At 36.8% G+C, this 22,833-nt stretch overlaps 1 protein-coding gene and 1 long non-coding RNA gene across 3 annotated transcripts in view; one reads left to right on the top strand and one right to left on the bottom strand.

Moving 5' to 3' along the window:
* Window positions 1–22,833, bottom strand: part of LOC116568657 (solute carrier family 13 member 1) — a 323,245-nt gene that overhangs the window by 78,286 nt on the left and 222,126 nt on the right. For both annotated transcript variants that reach the window (XM_032304209.1, XM_032304211.1), the window contains 5 exons: window positions 18,498–18,626; window positions 9,502–9,638; window positions 6,792–6,979; window positions 6,158–6,206; window positions 6,028–6,076 (listed from right to left, as the gene is read on the bottom strand). In XM_032304209.1, the coding sequence (XP_032160100.1) occupies window positions 6,028–6,076; window positions 6,158–6,206; window positions 6,792–6,979; window positions 9,502–9,638; window positions 18,498–18,626 (552 nt within the window). The remainder of the gene's footprint in view (window positions 1–6,027; window positions 6,077–6,157; window positions 6,207–6,791; window positions 6,980–9,501; window positions 9,639–18,497; window positions 18,627–22,833) is intronic.
* LOC116568665 lies at window positions 1,620–10,282 on the top strand. The gene is made up of 3 exons (XR_004276720.1): window positions 1,620–1,701; window positions 9,271–9,274; window positions 10,271–10,282. It is a non-coding gene; the product is annotated as an uncharacterized LOC116568665 (long non-coding RNA).

The raw sequence follows: 22,833 nt of genomic DNA, 5'->3' as shown, positions 1-22,833 counted from the left end.
GATTGTGGAGGATACTGGATCCCTATTATGTATCAGAAATTTAATCTTTTGCTCTGATAGAATAATATATAAATAAATATATAAATTTATATTAAATGTATATTTATAAATAAATATAAAATATATATTTATAATAATATGTATTATTATAAATATATATATATATATTTATTGTGTTATGTAAGTCACCATAGAGTACATCATTAGTTTTTGATGCAGGGTTCCAAGACTCACTGTTTGGATATAACACCCAGTGCTCCATGCAATACATGCCCTCCTTAATACCCACCACCAGGCTCACCCATCCGCCCACCCCTCTCCCCTCTAAAACCCTCAGTTTGTTTCTCAGAGTCCACAGTCTCTCATGCTTGGTCTCCCCCTCTAATTTCCCCCAATTCACTTTTCCTTTCCTTCCCCTATGTCCTCCATGTTATTCCTTATGTTCCATAAGTAAGTGAAACCATGTGATAATTGACTTTCTCTGCTTGACTTATTTCACTCTGCATTATTTCCTCCAGTTCTGATATAATAACATTGATAATGAGGTTTCCAAATGCTTGAATGAGGTGTGCTCTCCTAATTGGCTTAGTAAATAAGATAGTTATGATTTCTTTTAAAAGTTCAACTTCTCCTATTCCCAGAGGCATAGGAAACTGACACAGTTAAAAAGACCATACAAAGGGTACAAAATGGGGTGCCTGGGTGGCTCAGTGGTTAAAGCCTCTGTCTTCGGCTTAACAGGGAGCCTGCATCACCCCGCCCTCTCTCTTCCTACTTGTGATCTCTGTCTGTCAAATAAAATCTTTAAAGGGTACAAACTTTCAGCTATAAGATGAAAAAGGACTAAAGATTGAATGCTAAATTTGGCAAGTTGACAACACTGCACTGCACAACTGAAATGTGTCAAGAATGTAGAACTCAAATGTGGTCTCTCTCTCACACACACACACACACACACACACACACACAGACATCTTTTGATAAATATGTGAAATGAACACTATATCAAAAACTAATAAGGTACTATATGTTGGCTAATTGAACATAATAAAAAAAAGTGAATGCCTAAACTGGATAAAACATCTAGGTGCCAATAAACTAGATGGAGGGAATCCTTTCACTGTTAATATGTACATCACATTGATAGACACTTAAAATATCCCACAATTGCTTTCTACTTTATTGAGATGGAACTGACAAATAAAATTATAGGATATTTAAGTGTACAGTTATGGTGATCTGACAGAAGCATACATTATGAAAAGATTACCCCAGTCCGACCAACCAACATATCCATCACCTCACGTATCTATTTTTCTTTCCCTCCCCCCTTCCTTCCTTACTTCCTTTTTTCTTTCTTTTCTTTTGTCAGACATTCAAATACCACTACCTTAACCAACTTCAACCATACAACAGTGTTAAGTATAGTCACCATGTTTTACATTAATTATAGCCTTGGACCTTATTCATCTTATAGCCAAAGTTTTCATGCCACCCCTCAGCCCTTGACAACCACTTTTCTACTCTTTGTTCCCTTGAGTTTCACTTTTTATTTTTTTAGATTCCACATATAAGGTGATACCACAGTATTTGTTATTTTTTGTCTGCCTTATTTCGTTTAGCATAATGCCCTCAAATTTCATCCATGTTGTTGCAAATGGCAGGGCTTCCTTCTTTTTCGTGGTTGAATAATAGTCCACTGTATATTCCTAACAACTCTTCTTCATCCATTTGCCCATTGGTTGGACACTTTTCCCATATTGTGGCTACTGTGAATAATGCTGCAATGAACACAGGAGTGCAGCTATCCCTCTGCAATCTCATTTTCGATTCCTTTGGATTCCAGAGTGGGATTGCTGGATCATATAGTAATTTCATTTTTAATTTTTTGATGACCCTCTCTACTGTTTTCTGTAGTGGCTGAAGCAGTTTACGTTGCCACCAACAGTGCACAGGGGTTGCCCTTCCTCCACATGCTTGCCAATACTTGTTATCTCTCATACTTTGATGCTGCTCTTTTTCTATCCTCATCTCTCTATAAAGTATAGGGTTTGGCTGAGTGAGTGAAAGAAGATAGCTAGGCTGTGTCAGGTGAGGACTGAGCAGCCCTAATAATTGGCTTTGCCACCCAATTTCATCCAGTATCGAATGGAAGGGCAACCAAGAACAAGTTTTTGTTTATGTCTGATCTGGACACCAGATATTCTAGAACTGATATCCCCTAACTTGGCAGAATTAATGCCTCTAGACCATGATATTATGAGCTGTGCTTATTACTGTTAATATGGTTCTTTGAATTCTTTGAGAGCATTAAACAGTGTTTCCTTACAGATTTTGGTTTTCAAAACCAAGCATTTTCACCTCCAAACTGAGTACCTAATTAAAAAAACAAGATTTAATTTGTTCAAGGACATTTTTCCTTTGAATTTTTCCTCTTGGAGAACTACACACTATCTAAGATGAATGGAAAACAATTATCTTAGACCTTTCATTAAAAGCAAACTGGTTTTCCAATTCCTTTCATTTGAAGATGGCTGGAGGTTTAGAAATTGAGCTAGTATAAAAATCTGGGGTATCTCTTTGAATGATACTATAGTGCTTGTGAGGAAGGGAAGAATCTAGCAACTTGATTATTCTTTTGGCATGTAAAAAATGATTTTCAGATATCTGGAACTCATTTTTTTATGGAAGTAATATGAGGGATGATGACTGTTTTCTCAGTCATCTGGAGCTTCATGCTGGAAACTGACAAATATATTTCTCCTTGTACTGCCACTGTCTCTTTAGGATATTCCATTCTTTTTGTTCCTTTCCTTTTCAAAAAATATGTTAACTACTTTTGGAGTCATGCAAGTTTTACAGGCTAAGTACCTACCCACCACTCTTATTCTGGACACAAACGGGAGCTCTGTTAATGTTTGGGTCATGGTCTATAATAAGAAGAGAACTTGGCAAGTCATGGAAAACATCTGTTTTTAGGTAGGATGCACTGGAATATGACTACTCTTAAATCAGTTTCTGGAATCTGAGGGACTACTGACTATCCGCCATCTTCAAAACCAACATGTAATCATCACCACCCGCAGCAGCAGCAATGGCAAAACTATCATTACCATCTATATCAGAAATTTTCAGTTTTATTAACAAGAATTTTAGATCTGATACATTTCAGTTTCAAACCCTTATTTTCTTTCCACCAAAAATGAAATTAATTTCCATGAATAGCCAAAGCAATCCTGAGAAAGAACAAAGCTGAAGGTATCACACTTCTTGGCTTCAGATTATATTACTAAGCTATATGATCAAAACAGTCTAGAATTAGTATAAAAATAGACACATAGACCAATGAAACAGAACTGAGAGCCCGGAAATAAATCCTCATATTTACAGTGAACCAATATGTGACAAGGAGTCAAGATACTTAGTGGGGAAAGGATCGCCTCTTCAATAACTGGTTCTGGGAAAACTTGATAACCACATGCAGAAGAATAAAATTGGACTTCTATCTTACACTGCTCACAAAAATTGACTCAAGATGGATTAAAGATCTAAACATAAGGCCCCAAACTGTAAAGCTTCAAGAAGAAAACACAGGCAAATACTCCTTAACATTGGTCTTGACAACACTTTTTAATGTGACACCAAAAGCAAGTAAGACTTTCATCTTCTCTCTAATAAGGAACACGTTTGTATGTAAATAGTTATCCTTTAATTTTTCTTTCACGCAAAGCTGAATTTTATACACTGAGTTCTAGAAAGACCACAGATTCATTGTTCAAAGGCCTTGCTTGTTCTTTTCTCCCAAACTCAGAACTCAATCTTTATTGCCTAAAATGTACCCAAATTTACCTTACTTTTCCCCCACTGAAAATTTATCCTCATTCTGTGTTCCCTATCTCCATCAGTGGCATCACAGCCTATCTTTACCTACTTTAGTCTAGTGGAGGCATCTTCTATACTTTTCTCTCTCTCGTCCTCAAAGTCTAATTAATCAAGAAGTCCAATTAGACCTACAATCTCTGCCCTTCAAAGTGTTGCCATATTAAGTTTCTCAATGGGAAGAATTTACCATGCTCTTTTCCAGTTTCAAATATTCCTACTTTCTCTAAGATAAATTCTAAACTCTTTGGCGTGGCATGACCAACTATTTTTAACACAACTCAAGCTATCTAGACATTTCACATAGCACAATTCATCCCTAGCACCTGCAGTGGAGACGTTTTCTGAAAAAGTCCTGCTCTCTGCCTATCTGGGTCTTTGAACACATTGCTTTTTCTAATTAGACTACCTCTTATCTTTTCACTCATTAATTAATTAATCAAGATAGACATCTACTGAATACCTACCCTGTGTTAGGCCATGAAGTGTGCCAGGGGATTAGATTGTGAACAAAGTAAACCTGGTTCCTGCATGCACGGAATTGGCTCTCTGCTGAGTGAGTGTGCTTTCTCCTCCCGAACTCAAATCTCTTTTACTCATACCCCCTCCTGCAACATGCCCTGATTGAGCTACCTGCTCCACCTTTGGAAGACTGAGCTTCTGTGCCTGCTTTTGTTATAGGATTTATGTCACACATTTTTAAAGCCCTTCTTCCCCACCAGACTCTAGCTGCCTACAGGAAGGAGCAGGTCTTTTCATCAGTGGATCTTCCTGTAATGCTGAGGATAGTGTTGGATGTCAAATTGATTTGAAGGGGCTTGACCCAAAATGTAGGCAACATGCCAGAAAACTGGATTTCTAAATATGACCATGAGAAAGTTACTGAGTGCAATTCTTTCTGTTTATGTTTGCCAATTTTCAGAATTTTTAAAGCTCATTTTTAATGAGTTTTTCTGTAATATACCTCACATGCTGTTGATTCTGTTTTAAGAGAATTACTTCTATTCCTAAAGATAATGTTTTCAGAAATATATATTCAATTCTCATCATTAAAACCCGGTAACTAATAGCTTAAAACTTATCCTTGTTATTTGTCTTCTCTTTAAGGAGAAGACACTCTTTCCTTGAAGATTTCTGTAAACAACAAGAGGGTATTCTTTCTCCTACTGAGTTGCATGTAAATGCATTATAGCCTGAGGAAGGAACATATGCCCCACTCTCCTATTCCTAATGCCATGGTTACCGGAAAACTGTTTCTATGCAGGATTATTTTTCAGTGATCTCAAGATCTATTACTCCCAATACAACATAGTATAGAATTTTTATATTGATTTATTCTGGTGAAATGAATTTTATGGGATGGTTTACAAAAGTCTCCTTCCTTCCTTTAATAGCTAGAATGACTACAACTCCTCCATCTGTATTTGACAGTAGCGATTCATAAATTCTGCACTGAATTTTTTTAGTGGGTACACTAAAGATAACAGGGTTGTAATTACATGAATAAGAGTTGCTCTAAGTTTATAACCTGAAAGAAATGAGAATAGTCCTAATGGAAATCAGGCTATGGAGCTGATAAGATTTTAATAAAAAAATGAAACAATGTTCTGAGATTGGAATTATAGTTCTTTAGCTACATATGCTAACTCCCATTACCATGAACTATATATGCTAACTCCCATCATCATGAATTAAGTAAAAGAAGAAAAACAATGCTTATTTTCAAAGCCCAAAAAGTTTTCTATCAGCAGGTTGATTTTAGCCTATGTCTATCTATGAGGGCTTATTAAACCATTATACAGTGCTTTGACTTAGGCAAGCAAAGGAATTTATAGACAAGGAAGGAAGGAACAGATTTTAAAATGCATACCTCTCAGGGCACCTGGGTGGCTCAGTCAGTTAAGCATCACACTCTTGATTTCAGCTCAGGTCATGATCTGAGGGTCATGAGATTGAGCCCCATGAAAGTCTCTGCACTGAGCTTGGGACCTGCTTTGATTTGTATCTCTCCTTTCTCCTCTGCCCCTCCCTACTCCCTCTCTAAAAATAAAAAAATAAAAAAATAAAAAATAAAATGCCTACATCTCTAACTGAAGATCTAATATAATATCACATATAATTATTTAGAAAGAATCACATTTAATGTACCTTTTCCAGCTCTGTCTTGCTTGAAATTTTTCCTGCATCATTACTGTATCTGAAAAATGAATTGACCCAGTTTATAATTTTATTAAAATGTAATTTAGAAAATCCTAATCAAAATGTCAATATTCTTTACCCTGGAGCTGGTATTGGTTTCTCTTTCTTCTCATTTGTTTCAACAACTTCTGCAAAACATTAAATAAAAGAAAAAATAATTTAAAGGGTTATCTGTGTGTGTATGTGTGTGTAAGATGAAAACATTACTAGAAACGGAAAACAAATTCACCTGAACTGACATAACATTCATCTTAATCAAGTACGTTATAAATTCAAATATCACCCCAACATTTCCACTCCATCAAGGCAATTTATCAGAGCTAGAAATAACCACAGCCAAATATAATGCTCTTTCCAAACAGAATGTAGGAATTAAAGATTCCCACTATTATGCCCATTTTCACTATTATTATGTTAGCTCAGTATGAAAGAGTAACCTCGGGTTTACTGAGAGGGACAGAGAGAGAGAGTTCCATCAGACTGACTAGAGGCTAGAAAGGGCATTCTTCCTTTTTGTCCAGAGAATGTAGATTCGACCATTAATTGAAGGTTAAATATTTGGGTGATGTATAATATTGGGAAATACAGAAAAGAGAGAGTTAAATTCATGTCATGCACATATGAACAGTTAATAAAATATAAGCCAGAATTCTTGAGTTTCTGCCTACTGCCCAAATGATTAGACCCTACTGCAGCATCTCAACATGTGATACCATCAATTTCCAGTCCATGGTTGACTGATCCACTGATACGAGTCATCTGAGTGGCCTCGACCTCGGCTTCCGCGCTGATGATCTGCTGTGCCACAGCCTCAACAATGGGCATCACCATGGCAGCCGTGGAGGTGTTGCTAAGCCACATGGATAAAAAGGCGGTACTGCTCATGAACCCCAATGTCAGCCTGAAATGAGAGGGCCTTTAATACGAGCTGTGCTCTCCAGCTTAACTGCTTTGTATTATTTAACTGTAAAGAATGCTCTTTGTAAGTTGGGAATTTTTTCAAAACACACTTAAGTTAGGGTTCCTCTCTGAGGGTGAACCCTGAGTACAGTCAGAGCCAGATAGGAATCAGAGCAGCACGTGGAAGAGTGGTGTTCTTATCAGATTTGTTTCCCTGGAACCATAAACTATCTTCCCTTAAAACAGAAAAATGATGACATGTATTACCAAACTGCAAGTCAGTAGATGGTAGAATAGCTTGTAGTATTATACCAATATTTGAATGCCCTTTACAGATGACACGTCCCTTGAAATACTAGTAAGATGTAATGCAATCAGTTTTCAATTTAGGGTCCCTTATTCTTTCTTTCATCTTTTGGTCACATCTCTGTTTATTAGTATGTGGGTCAACGAGGGCAAGGAGAGAAATTATTTATAAATCTACTTTTTCCTGTTGATTCCTCTGGTTCAATATATGGTAGGTGGAGGAAATGGTTAAAATGACTAGCAAAAATGAGGTTTCAAAATTTTCTGTAGGTTCTATTATTTATGCTTTCCTGAATTTGACATTCTTGCCTGTGGTCAAGGACTAGATGTATTACATTGTCTTCTCTTATAAACAAAGTACTTCTTCTCCCTTAAAAATAACACCTAAGACTGTAGGATTTTAAATCATATCTAGAAGCTTTCAAAAATCATACTTGCGAAAAAAAAATTTGATCTCTTTTGAGTGGGAGATCCCAGAAAATCATTCAGAAGCACATCTTTCCATATGCAGCCATTTATGAAATTCTATGACTCCCTTTAAAAGTGGATCTACAAAAAAAAAAAAAAAAAGAAAGAAAGAAAGAAAAAAAGAAAAGAAAGAAGAGACAAGAAAAGAAAAAAAGTGGATCTACAAGACAAATTCTACACTATAAATTTCAAGTTCAGATCAGGTGAACAATTTCTACATGTAAAACAAAATAAAACTCTTTAGATATCTGTTTAAACAGGAAATGATTGTCAAGAAAAAGTGAACATTAGGAGAAGGAAAGGAAAAGTGAATTGGGGGGAAATCAGAGGGGGAGACGAAGCATGAGAGACTATGGACTCTGAGAAACAAACTGAGGGTTTTAGAGGGCCGGGGGGTGGGTGGATGGGTGAGCCTGGTGGTGGGTATTGTAGAGGGCACATATTGCATGGAGCACTGGGTGTGGTGCATAAACAATGAATCTTGGAACACTAAAAAATAAAATTTAAATTTAAAAAGTCTAGAAAAGAGAAAAATAAATAAAAGAAGCTTTTAAAAAAGTAAACTAGAAATACTTTTGATTTAAGGCATTGGCAAGACATGAAATCTTCCTATAAAAAAAAGATAGTGAGCACATTTTCTGTGTGGTGAAAATGCCTTAAGTTGCAAAGCCACTCAGTGGTATAAAGGACAGGACTCTTGCTTCACTGCATGGTTTACTATCCCATCCCCTGTGGTCAGGGAGCAGATGGTCAAGGAAAAGATACACATATCTATAGCACCCCAAGAGGCATGGAATACCATTTCATTTCAAGAGCAGAATTTCCTTAACACATTCATGGTATAAACATTTAAAGTAGCAAATATTTAAAAAATTTGTCTCATCTGAGTTATTCTTCATATTTAATGAAACTATTTGATTCATAAATGATCAACACAGACGTAGATATATTCTAGAATGAATCATGCAACATAATTCAAATTCAACATAATTCAAATTTTCTTATTTTCAAAGAAAATGAGAAGGGAAGAACCACTTAATACTTTAGAGCTTAACACTATCATGTAAGTGTTTATGACACTGGAAATAAATAAATAAATAAATAAATAAATAAATATTAGCTCACATCTATGTTCTTAACAAGAGTTAGATCTAAAACTAAAGTAACCAATTAATGTAATGGAAAAAAGCATTTATTTCAGTGAGGAAAGTTAGTCAACTGAGTGATTTCACATTCTGTGGATGAAATCTCTTAACTGATTGCTTCAGTTTGCAACAGTTCATTTAAAAAGAAAAATGTTCACCTTGGAATGTTTCTGCACACGTTTGTATTTTGTCAGTAATGTCTTTGTCTTTGGTTCTTAACACCCTCCCCATGATGAAGAATGCTCTTGAACAAGTCTTGAATGTGTAATCAGCCAAATAAACCACAAATAACTGAAATCTACTCTGAAGTCTACCATCTTGTCTGTTGGGGTTCAAGACTTCTCTCAGCTTTGGCTCCTACTGTGCATGAAAGGTGTGTGCACTTATTCCAATCTACCTGTAATTAGACCCAAAAGTTGTTGTTGTTTCTTCCTACAACTCCAGTGCACTTTATAGTCTTTTCATATTTGCAAAGGAAAGAAAGGCATGAATTTTACTGTGATGTGAATGCTTGCTTGGATGTGCATTACTTATTTAGTTATTTGCTCTGCAAAAATATGATCTGTTTGGAAAGTAAACCTGGAAGAGTAAATCGAGTACTTACCATGCTGGGTTCACACCCACTGTCATCACCATTCTCAGGGCAATTCTTTTGTGCAAATTCCATTTTTCTATTGATGTTGCTAAACAGATGACTCCAATTAACAGTAGATGAAAATCTTTGAAATAAGCAGATGCCACCTAAAATTTATGATTAAACCCATGATTACTTACGTTGGTGGGGGAAAAATAATATTGCCCAAGAAAGCATTATTTTGCTACTCTTAACTTTGACCTTTAAACTACTTAATCTTTCTATTAAGAAAAATGTAGATATGTGAACAATACAAATTTAACTTTGTTCTATATGTTTACCTGGAAATAGGAGTGTTAAGGGAAAATACATACCAAAAAAAAGTACCCAACATACTGGGTTTTGAAATAGCTGTGTAACGTCAGGCAAGTGCCTTCAATGCCTTAATTTTTCCATCTCCAAACCACGGTTAACTGGTATATGCTGTTGCGGTAGAACAGCAGTGAATGTGATTTGGGAAAGTCCAAGTTGAGTCTCCAAAGTGCCAGTGTCTTTGTTACCATCTATTATGCCCAAACTGTAGTGTCACTCCTAAATACTTCAAATGGCTTTACCTTCAAAATTATTTGCTATAAAATAAATACCCCTTATCATGCTTAGTGAAATAAGTCAATCCGAGAAAGACAACTATCATATGATCTCCCTGATATGAGGAAGTGGAGATGCAACACGGGGTGTTAAGGGGGTAGGAGAAGAATCAGTGAAACAAGATGGGATTGGGAGGGAGACAAACCATAAGGGACTCTTAATCTCACAAAACAAACTGAGGGTTGCTGGGGGGAGGGGGGTTGGGAGAAGCGGGGTGGGGTTATGGACATTGGGGAGAGTATGTGCTATGGTGAGTGCTGTGAAGTGTGTAAACCTGTACCCCTGGGGATAAAAATATATGTTTATAAAAAATAAAAAAGTAAAAAAATAAAAATTAAAAATAAAAATATAAATATAAATAAATAAATACCCTTGAATAGGAGCCAACATTTTAAGCCATTTTTAGCTAACACCATTCAGAGATTAGTAGAGTGTACAGACACTTTGGATCAATCTATTTACCAAAGAACGCTCTGAAGTATGTTAGGTACATAATCTTTTTCTTTTTCTTTTTTTTAAAGATTTTATTTATTTATTTGACAGACAGAGATCACAAGTAGGCAGAGAGGTAGGCAGAGAGAGAGGAAGGGAAGCAGACTCCCTGCCGAGCAGAGAGCCCGATGCGGGACTCGATCCCAGGATCCTGGGATCATGACCTGAGCTAAAGGCAGAGGCTTTAACCCACTGAGCCACGCAGGTGCCCCAGTACATAATCTTTTTCTTAAACAACAACAACAACAACAAAATTTTGTGGTCAAGTAAGTTTACAAAGCATAGAGTTTTGAAATACTAGAATTTTCTTTCCTATAGGTCTCCTCAAAACCTTTAAATATGAACAGGCATTGCCACTCACAGAGTAGAATTCCACATACAACATATTTTTCAAAATTATCTAACCACAGAAACCTTATTTTTAATTGCTTAGGTATAGTACTTTGGGAGACTGATATTTAAGAGACTTGACTTCAGAACCTCCTTGGTTAAACTGAATCATGAGGTTGTGCTGAAAAGAGTGGATTATAAGAGGAAATATCCCTTTAAAAAAAAAAATCTGGTTGAAGGAATGAAGAGTTGAGAAATAACTATTCCAATATGAAATCACAAAGGAGTAGAAAAATCAGTTCTCCGGGGCGCCTGGGTGGCTCAGTGGGTTAAGCCTCTGCCTTTGGCCCAGGACAAGGTCTCGGGTCTTAAGACTGAGCCCCGCATCAGATCAGGCTCTCTGCTCAGCAGGGAGCCTGGTTCCCCTCTTTCTCTGCCTGCTTCTCTGCCTACCTCTGATCTCTTTCTCTGTTAAATAAATAAATAAAATCTTTTTTAAAAAAAGAAAAATCCGTTCTCATAATAATTTTGTTACTTTAAATTGTATTAGCATTTTTAATATAGCTTACTAAGATTGGCTTGGTTTAAAAAGAAAGTAAAAATTAGCTTTGGAATTAAAGGTGGACAAGTGGATCTCTTCATTATGTTTTATGAAATGTTAATTTATTTTGTTTTTCACAGTTTGTATTTACCTCTTTACATTTTATGGTACTGCAAAATAGAAAATAATTCTATCAATTTCCTTATTATTTCCCTTATTAATTACTCTAACACTGGGTAAGTATTAAACATGCACTGAAACTGTCATATGAACAGAGAATGCGATGATAAACACCTGGCATGTGTTTCCCTCTTCACACCTCCTCAATTCTCAAATAGCCAGATTTTTAAAATAGTTTCTACTATTTTTTTGTATTACAGAGCCCTCTTGGTTTCCTTCACAGAATATTATAATATGTAAATAGTGCACTTATCTGCTCGTTGCATGTCTTTTGTAATATACTATACATTCTAAGAGGGCAGGAATCTGTTTTGCTAGTCATTGCATATTTGGCACCTAGTACAGTCCTGGTACAGAAGAGGAGCTGAGTAAATAATTCTGGATGAATGAGACAGGGAGGAAGAGAATCAATGAATAAACTATGGTCTTTGAGCTCCTAAATCAGTAGAGAGATCACAAATATGAATTGTCTATACTCTGTTCCCAAACTTCTTCTTCCTAACTCTCTCAATCATTACTTTCAGTGTAAGTATTATTTCAAATTATTAATTTACTAGTGTTTACAGACTTATGAACCATTTTTTTTTTCTCCCTAGGTCTATCACTGCCTTTCCGAATTTTTCTTCTTGGCCTACATTGAAAATTATTTTTCCTCTGCCCTTTTCTGAAATGTTGGTATTCTACAGGGTTTTGTCTCCAATCTTCTTGTTTTGTGCTCCTGAAGATTGAATCTTACAGATTCAATTTCTAACTCTATATGACTAAAATAATGTTTGGCACACAGTGGGCATTCAATACGTATTTGCTGAATGAATGCTGAAGACACTAAAATCTTTGTATCCAAACAGGTAAGTCTGGTGTACCCAGCTGGACGTTTCCATTTGAATTTCCCACAAACATCTAAACATTCAGCATATCCTTTTTTGTGGCAAATGAAATTTCCATCTACTTAGTTGCCCAAGTTAGAAAGCTAAGAGTCAGCTATGCTTCCTTTCTCACTTCCAGTATGTGTGGATTAGTCACAAAGTCCTATTTTCTCTAGTTCCCCCATATATTTTATTTTATTTTTAAAGATTTTATTTCTTTATTTGTCAGAGAGAGAGAAAGAGAAGACAAGGAGGTGGCAGAGGGAGCTGCAGGCAGAGGGAGAAGCAGGAGGCTCCCTGCTGAGCAAGGATCCTGATGGGGGACTTGATCCCAGGACTCCAGGATCACGACCTGAGCCCAAGTCATATGCTTAACCCATTGAACCACCCAGACATCCTGTTTTGCTATATATTTTAAATTGTCCACTTTGTTCTATTCAAACATTACTATCTTAATTAAGCTCCTAACTGCTTCTCACAGAGTTACTGTTTGATCTCTTTCTAACGCACCCCTTACCACTGTCGCGGTTGCTTTTCTAAAGTGTGAATCTGATCACAACCGTGGGCTTCCTGTCCTCCTTCTCTGCTCTCCATGTCATTTAAGACTAAATCCAGTCTTCCCAACATCTCTTACAAGACGCTTCATCTCACCTTCCAGTTAAGCCTTTTAGTGCTCTGCAAACTTTTCCCTATGTGTGAAATTCTCAAGCCACAGAAATGCTTCAACACTTGCCTGTCATTTAACCCGGAATGACCCTCTTCTCTTACTTTGGTTATCCGTCATCTTCTTCCGTGGATGAACTCAGTTCTTCTAAGATGCCTCCCTGACTATCCTCAACTTAGTCAGAGGCTACTTCCTTTTGTGAGAGCACATCTTCATCTATATAGTGATCATTTATTAACTTAATTAACCCCTTTTTTGGATAAGATATATTTTGAAGACAGAGGTGTGTCTTACTGATCATTGTATTTATGGATTTAGCACATTCCTGGCACATACTGGCATGCATTAGATTCTAAATTAGTAAGTCCCTAAACTCAAGTGGCTTAGAGGTTATTACATGCAAAAAAAACCAAAAAAAAACAAAAAAACAAGTTAATAAAGACTGCAGTAAGGTATCACAGGTGTGTGAGAAATATTTTTTCAGGGGCACCTGGGTGGCTCAGTTGGTTAAGTGACTGCCTTCGGCTCAGGTCATGATCCTGAAGTCCAGGATCGAGTCCCACATCAGACTCTGACCTCTCTCCTTTCATGCTCTCTCTCTGTGTCTCCCAAATAAATAAATAAAATCTTTTTAAAAAATGCAAAGGAATGAATAGAAGCAAGCAATGATTAGTAAGTGATTAAACACAGAAGGAAGTCCAGGACGATGAGACATTCTTGTTGTAATCTCTTAAGATTACGTTTGCAGTTGGCAGATTTTGTAAAAAGGTCAGATAATAAATGTTTTAGACTTTGTGAGCCTCATTGTTTCCATTACAACTATTCAACTTGTCTTTGTAGCATAAAAAGTAGCCAAAGACAGTATGTAAATGAATGACCATGGCTTTGTATGTTTCCAATTAAACTTTATTTTAAAAAATTGGGTAGCCGGCTAGATTTGGCTCTCAGATTCATAGTTTGCTGGTCTCTTAATGGACTATGTAAACAAAAAATGGCCTGCAGCCCAACTCTCTAAATGAAATCAATTATAAACCTAAGGAGGAATTTTCACATTCTTTGTTTCCCATTGTAGTACCTATTCTTTGGGTTTCATCAGCGTTAATATATTTGAAGCACATTAGTCACAACCGTATGTGTTTGTTTATAGCTTATGTACAGAGGAGATAATAAGAGAAAATGGTACTGGTTTATAAATAACACTGATAATTACAACTATTTTTGAGGTAAAATAAGCATGTCAAACAAAACTCCTAATGAAATTTGAAGTCATTTTTCTGTTTCAAAATGGGATTTCATCAAAAAACATGCACTTTTGCAATCAGAGCACCTGGGTTCTCTCTTAGCTATAAAATGTACCAGTTCACAACATTTCTTTAAGTCAATACACTTATCCGTTAAAGTTCAATAATACTTCACATCAAGCTTGTGAATCAAATGAGATTTTTTAGAAAAGTCAGTTATAATGGATCTGATTAGAATTATATCATATATGTTTTGTTGTTTTAAAAATATTTATGTTTCATTGCTAATTCCAATGGCTGATTCCCAGTTTTCACACTAATTGACCTATTAGTAGATTAGACACATTTGATCATTGCTTCATCCTTAAAATATTCCTAAACTTGGACTCCAGGATCCCCCGCTCTCCGGGCCTTCGTCCTACCCCCATAACCCATCCTCCACATTCTTCTTCACTAGTACTTTCTCTTCTCACCAGTCTCTGAATGTTGTCATTTTCCAGAGCTCAGTTCTTTGTCTTTGTCTTCTTTGTAGTGTTGTTGTTGTTTTAAATCTTCACTCACTCTCGAAATCACCTCATCAAATTTTAGAACTATCAATACCACCTATATGCTGATGATCCTCAAACCGTTATTTCCAGCTCAGCTCTATCTCATGAGATCTGGACTCATTTGTATTTAACTGCCTAGTCAACGCCTTCACTTAGATATCATTTAGTTATTTCAAATGTAGTGTCAAACTTTGTACTCCCAGCGTCAGCCTCTCTTTTGCAACAAGCCTACTCTGCCCATAGTTTTCCCTATCTCAACTGATGGCAACTCCATTTTTCCAGCTGCCGGGTCAAAAAATTCTGAGGCATCCTTGAATCCTTTCCTTTACCCCCATCATATGCCACATAAAACCATATAGGAAATTTTGTTGATTTTATCTTAAAAATACATTAACAATATATTCCATATCCCCATTACTATCCCTGGTCTGAATTGCTATGGCCTCTCAACTGGGTTATTGCAATAACCTGCTACCCATTTCCTTCTTTCTGCTTTGTTTCTCAGCACAGCAGTCCAAATTATCCTTTTAAATAAAAATCAAATTGATCATGTCACTTTTCTACTCAAAAATCTCTAGAGGGTCTCATTTCATTGACAGTTAAAACTTTACAGTGGCCTTCTTTGGCCCTAGATGGTCTAGTCCCTCTACAAATTATCTCCCTGATATCACCTTCTGTCATTCTCCCCTTCATTTTGCTTTAGTCACACTGCAGACATATAACTCCCTTGAAGTCTTTGTGGTAGGTATTTGCTCCTCAGCAATGGTTGTTCTTCAGATAGCCACAGGACTAACTCCCCCATTTCCTATAAGTCTTTGTTCAGGTATTGACAGCTCATTGAGGTCTACTCTGATCATCCTGTTTAAACTGATGTTAAAACTCTCTCCTGATCTTCATTATCCTGTTGCATTTTTGCAACACCAATTACCTCCTAACTCACTGTAACTTACCTAGACATTAAGGTTGTTTATTGTCTCTTTTCTCCTAAGAAGACAAGGACTTTTGTCTGTATTTATTCAGTGATATATTCCCAAGAGCCTAGCTGACTCCTAGAACATAAATATTTATGGTATGACTATGTAAATATGTATTATAACATCTGCATATACATATGTGTACCTCCACATTTATATGTGTAAAATTTATATATAAACATATTTTCAATGACAATAATAATAATGATATTTGTTTTGAAATATCTAATTGAGCACACTAAATATTTAACATTTCAGATTTTATTCAATGGATATGAGAGATATTCAATATTTGTTGATATTCTTTAATACAACAAGGTGCTCAGTAAAAGTATTAAACTTAACTATTAAAAGTTTTCAAAAATGATTCTTATTTCCTTGTGCGGCTTTCTGGGCCCATTCAAAGGAAGTCTTTAATTATTTCCTGAGTGATCTCATCTATAAGAAATATTGGGGGCGCCTGGGTGGCTCAGTGGGTTAAGCTGCTGCCTTCGGCTCAGGTCATGATCTCAGGGTCCTGGGATCGAGTCCCACATCGGGCTCTCTGCTCGGCAGGGAGCCTGCTTCCTCCTCTCTCTCTGCCTGCCTCTCTGCCTACTTCTGATCTCTCTCTGTCAAATAAATAAATAAATAAATAAATAAATAAATAAATAAATTAAAAAAAAGAAATATTGGGAGGAGGAATCTGCCCCAGGACAAAATGACCAGAAGAATGTGCTTCTAAGTCTAAGAAACTATTACTGTTAATTTAGTCTGAGGCCGACGCTTCTGGAAGATGAAGGACTCTTGGACAGGTACCAGCAGTCTAAGTCATGCAACTGCTGAAGGTATTTAGAATTTTGCTGCCTCTAGTTGTGGGTCCACATCCTGTAAAGAGGCAAAGGTTTGGCGTTCTCACAAAGCCAGGCTTTCCTAGGTACCCCTTTTCTCCTGTCTTCCTCTAGCCTGTTTGCTACAGAAACGTCCCAATTCTAGTTAATCTTGCTTCTATCTCATCCTCTATTAAAAAGTCAATTTTATTGTTATTAAATCATAAGAGACAAATATATTACTGTTGAACTGAATTATCTTTGGAGGTAAAACCACCTAAGCCAGCAGAACAGGGGTTAATAACTTGACACATTATTTTTGAGAACTTGCCAATCCTTTCTTTTAAAATGTCCTTTACTGGGGCGCCTGGGTGGCTCAGTGGGTTAAAGCTCCTGCCTTCAGCTCAGGTCGTGATCCCAGGGTCCTGGGATGGAGCCCCGCATTGCAATCGGGCTCTCTGCTCAGCGGGGAGCCTGCTTCCCTTCCTCTCTCTCTGCCTGCCTCTCTGACTACCTGTGATCTCTATCAAATAAATAAATAAAATCTTAAAAATAAAATAAAATAAAATTTCCTTTACTAAGATCCATGTAGCCTATTGGAGCATTTGAAAAACTTCTTCAGTTATAGAGCCCAGATACTGGGACAGCAGAGTGTCAGCCCTGGGTACTCTCTCTTCCCAATCAGTGGGAAAGAAAAGAGTCAAGATTACAAGGGAAGGAAAAATGCAGAAAGGAAAGAGGAGCAAAATGGATCTGAAATGCAAGAATATAGTTTGAACTACAAAATGAGGAAGAATGACATGAAGAGAAGGAAAAGAATACTTTCTCCTACAGAACAAAAAAACACTGTATCATAGGTTAGTTCGTTGGGAAAATCTCCACCCACATTACAAGACAGATGAACCTCAAGATAGCAGTATTGGACTCTGGCAGAAGATAGAAGTCCAAAGGTGATAAATTGCAGGGACTGGCATCTTGAACTTGGCATCTTTCCTGAGACTTCTTCAGCTGCGGTTTAGGCAGTTGTGTGCTGGGTGGCTGGAGACTGCATGAAGATAGATATTCTGATTTCAATGCATTTCATGCTTTTAATGAGAAACTGAATCCATTTTCCTCAGACGGGTACCCTCAGATTGTATAAAGGTAAAAAACACCGCTCAGCATGAATAAACTCCTCTCAGCAAGAACAAAACAGAAATACACATGAAAGTTAATTTGGCTTTATCTTTTGAAATGGCAGGTTTCTGGAAAAGAAAACAGGGTAGCTTTTTCTTCATTAAAAACAAAAATTGCTTTTCTAACACTGTGCAAGACCAAATTCTGCTGAAAAACAAAAGCTAATGCAGGCTGTGAAAGGTTGGTCCTTTTGTTGGGAGGGAGTCACCAGGCATAGATATCAGCCTGGGAAGACAGGACATGCATTTCTCAACAGGATTATTTTTCCCTTAAAAAAAAAAAAAAGATTTATTTATTTTGAGAGAGACAGAGAGAGCAGAAGGACGGGCAGAGGGAGAGACTCTCGAGCTGACTCCCCACTGAGGGTGGAGCTTCACACAGGGCTTGATTTCATGACCCCAAGATCATGACCTGAGCTGAAATCAAAGAGTTGGTCCCTCAACTACCTGAGCCACCCAGGTGCCCCTCTTGTTCCCTTTCAATACAGCTTTTCTCAATGGCAGTATCAGTACAAAATTAGGAACGTAATTAGGACAAACATTTGCAAGAGGACTTACCTTCTTAGAAGTCATGATCCCAAAAAGTGGAAACATTAAACCAGGCAGTAAAGCTGTTATTGACAGAGGCAAAGCTTCTGTAAGCCAAAATATGGCAATGACAAAGAGTGTGTAGGCACATTCTGCTTCCTGGCAAGAACAAAGGAAAAATGCAAGGTGAAATAATGAGACTGGGAAATCATTTAAATCATAACCACATTGGCTGAATGGAGCTGTGTCACTGAGAGAGCAAGAAGAAACTTGAAGGCCTCTGTACCTTTGTGTTGGGCAGTAAATAGTTATTTCTTAGGGATTCTAAGAGCCAAAATTTAGTATACATGAAAAACCAAACTAAAACAATAACATCCTCCTTCATGAAGTTTCTTTCACGTTTCCTTCAAAACAGGTAACAGTGTATAGTCCATTTTTGTGTGTGTGTGTGTGTTCCTTTTAGTGTGTATGAATGCTTGTGCTCACCTTTATTTGGTTATAAAATGCACTTCCAGTTCTTTTGGAGTGCATAAATAGTCAAGTTACTGTCTTTTCCCTGGGGCAAGACATACGTGACTTGAAATGCATTCCCTGGTACCCATTGGTTGGCACCAGTGTATATCTGCCTTCCCCTCCTATCAAAGGAGAGAAATCAACCTAGAAAAAACTTTTTGTTGTGCTATGTTTCAGAGAAGGAGGACAGTGCCAGGTTATGTGACATGGATGAGACTAAATCAGCTCCTAAGTAACATGGACCTAGAAGTTAAGAACCTCCTGCTTTGCTTTTTGGAGACAACTGAGCTCTTGAAGAAACACAGGAAGACTCAACAGAAATGAAATTCTGAACAGGATCTGTTTCTTTGCTAGGTATAAAACTGTGAATTTCTGTTTTAGAGCACTGTTAAGAAATGGTTGTGATTTGGGGTTCAAGATGGCAGAACTGAACTCACCTCCTCTCACAAACGCAACATGTCTACACCTACACATGACATAATTTCTTCCAAAAAATAAAACCAAGAGCTAGCTGAACAGTTTCCTTCATAGCAAAGGATAAGAGAGTCACATCCAGACAGGTAAGAGACAGGAATGTGGTTTCACCAGAACCCCCAGATGTGGTATGGTGACCCACAATTGGGAGGTATCTCAAAATATGGAGTTTCTCCCTGAGGATGAGGAGTTTGTGCCCCATATCAGGCACCTCAACTCTTGGGATCTGCACCAGTGAGAGGAGTTCCCAAAATGTCTGACTTTGAAAACCAATAAGGCTTAGGTTCAGGAGACCCATGAAGTTGTAGGAAATGGAGATTTTGCTCTTTAAAAAAAAAAAAAAAAAGATTTTATTTATTTATTTGACAGAGAGAGAGCATAAGCAGGAGGAGTGGCAAGTAGAGGAAGAGGGAGAAGCAAGCTCCCCGCTGGGCAAGGAGCCCGACATGGGGCTCTATCTCAGGTTCCCAGGTCATTGAGCCAAAGGCAGATGCTTAAGAGACTGAGCCACCCTGGCACCCTGGAGATTTTACTCTTTAAGAGCTCATGTACAAACTCATCCACCCTGCAACTCAGCACAAAATCGGCAGTTTGAAAATTGCCTAGATCATACATGAAGGACAGTTATTTGTTAATCTTAAAAGTGTCTCACAGAGGGGCAGAGCCCTTTAGGATCTGTCCATGGATAGAAGTGCTAGTTGGTGCCATTTTTGCATCTTCATTTACCTTGCTACCACTAGCGGGTGTGCCCCACTCCTATACTGCCCTTGCATCCCTGCCAGAGCTGGGAAGCTGAATGCGCTGCACTCACAGCCCTGCCAAAGCCAGCAGGCAAGTAGAGCCAACACGGGAGTTGCCCCTTGAATGCCTGCCTCTGCTGACCAGAGAGGATAGCATCTCCAAGCGCTAGAAATCTGAAACAATTGGAGAGATAGTTGTCGGCAGGCTACCACTTCAAAAAACAAGAAAAATCTCAAACAAACTAACCTCGCACCTAAAGGAACCAGCAAAAGAACAATTAATTCTAAAGTTAGTAGAGGGAGGAAAATAAAGATCAGAGCAGAAATAAATGAAATGGAGACTAAAAAGACAATAGAAAAGATCAATGAAACTTAGATCTGGTTCTTTGAAAAGATAAATAAAACTGAAAAACCTTTAGCTAGACTTACTAAGGAAAAAAGAGAGAGGCTTAAAATAAATAAAATCAGAATTTTATCAGATAAGTTACACCTGACACCAAAGAAATGCAATTAATACAAATAATTATAGTAACAAATAATAATACAAAGAAAAAATCACAAAAGACTATTATGAAAAATTGTACAAATTGGACGAACTAGAAGAAATAGATAAATTCCTAGAAAAATACAATCTTCTAGGACAGAATAATGAAGAAATAGAAAATCTGAAAATAAAAATTACTAATAAGGAGATTGAGTCGAGTCATCAAACACCCCCAACAAAGAAAAGTCCAAGACCAGAGAGCTTCACCAGTGAATTCTACCAAAACATTCTCAAACTTGTCCACAAATTGAAGGGATGGGAATGCTCCCAAACTCATTTTATGAGGCCAGCATCACCCTGATACCAAACCTAGAAAAGGACACACAAGAAAGAAAATTACAGACCAATATCCCTGAAGAATATAGATGCAAAATCCTCAACAAAATGTTAGGTAATTGAATTCAACAGTATGTTCAAAGGATCATGCATCATGATCAAGTGAGATTTATTCCACGGATGCAAGAATGGTTCAACATCCACAAATCTATCAAGGTGATACACCACACTAATTAAGGACAAAATTCATATGATCATCTCAATAGATGGAGAAACACGCCTGAAAAAATTCAACATCCATTTAAGATAAAAACTCTCAATAGGTGAGTATAGATAGACTGTACCTCAATATAATAAAAGCCATATATGACAAACCCATAGCTATCATCACACTCAATGGTAAAAAGCTGAAAGCCTTTCCTTTAAGATCAGGAACAAGACAAGTGTGCCCATTCTCATTATTTTTACTCAATATAGTACTGGAGGGTCTAGCCAGAATAATTAGGCAATAAAAAGAAATAAAAGACTTCCAAATTAGAAGGAAGAAATAAAATTGTCACTATTTGCAGATGACATAATACTACATAGAGAAAATCTTAAAATACTCCACAAAAAATCTATTGGAACTAATAAACAAATACAGTAAAATTGCAGGATATAAAATCAGTACACAAAATCTGTTGCATTTTATACAGTAGCAATGAACTGTAAGAAAAAAAAATTAAGGAAACAATCCCATTCACAAATGCATCAAAAGGTATAAAATATCTGGGAATAAATTCAACCAAGAGGTGAAAGACCTACCTGTATATTAAACATTGTAAGACATTGATGAAAGAAACCAAAGAAGACACAAATAAATGGAAAAATATTTTTGCTCATGGTTTGAAAGACTTAATATTGTTAAAATGTCCATATTACTCAAAGCAATCAATAGATTCAATGAAATGCCTATCAAAGTTTCAGTGACATTTTTCACAGGATTTGAACAATCAATGCTAAAATTGTATGGAGCAAAAAGTGTGAATAACCAAGCAATCTTGGGAAAGAAAATAAAGTTAGAGGGATCATGCATCCTGATTTCAAACTATATTATAAAACTGTAATAACCAAAACAGAACGGTATTGGCATAAAAACAGATTCATAGATCAATGGGATAGAATAGAGCTCACAAATAAACCCACATATATATGGTCAATTAATTTATGACAAAGGAGCCAAAAGTATGCAATGGAGAAAGGACAAGGCCTTCAATAAATACTATTTGGAAAACTGGATAGCCCCATGCAAAAGAATAAAACTAGACCACTATCTTATATCATATACAAAAAGTAACTCAAAATAGATTAAAGGCTTGGATGCAAGACCAGAATTTATAAAATTACTGAAGAAAACATGGGCAGTAAGCTCCTTGACATTGGTCTTGATGATATATTTTTTTTTGGATCTGACTCAAAAGGCAAAACCAATAAAAGCAGAAATAAATGTGACTGCATCAAACTGTAAAGCTTATGCATGGAGAAGGAAACTATCAACCAAATAAAAGCCTAAGGAATGAGAGAAAATACCTGCAAATTATGTATCTGGTAAGGAGTTAATACCCCCAATATATAAACAATCCATAAAATTCAGTAACAAAATCAATTAAAAAAATAGGCAGAGGGTCCAAATAGACATTTCTAAGGAAGACATACAGATGGTCAACAAGCACATGAAGGATGCTCAGAATCACTCATCATCACGGGGATGCAAATCAAAACCACAATCAGATCAACCCACACCTGTCCGAATGGCTATTATGAAAATGATGAAAATGAA

Source organism: Mustela erminea, chromosome 11 (assembly GCF_009829155.1).
Source record: "Mustela erminea isolate mMusErm1 chromosome 11, mMusErm1.Pri, whole genome shotgun sequence".
In the NCBI taxonomy this organism is placed as follows: Eukaryota; Metazoa; Chordata; class Mammalia; order Carnivora; family Mustelidae; genus Mustela; species Mustela erminea.
Note: the sequence above shows the minus strand (reverse complement) of the source record. Positions and strands in the feature narration are given on the sequence as shown.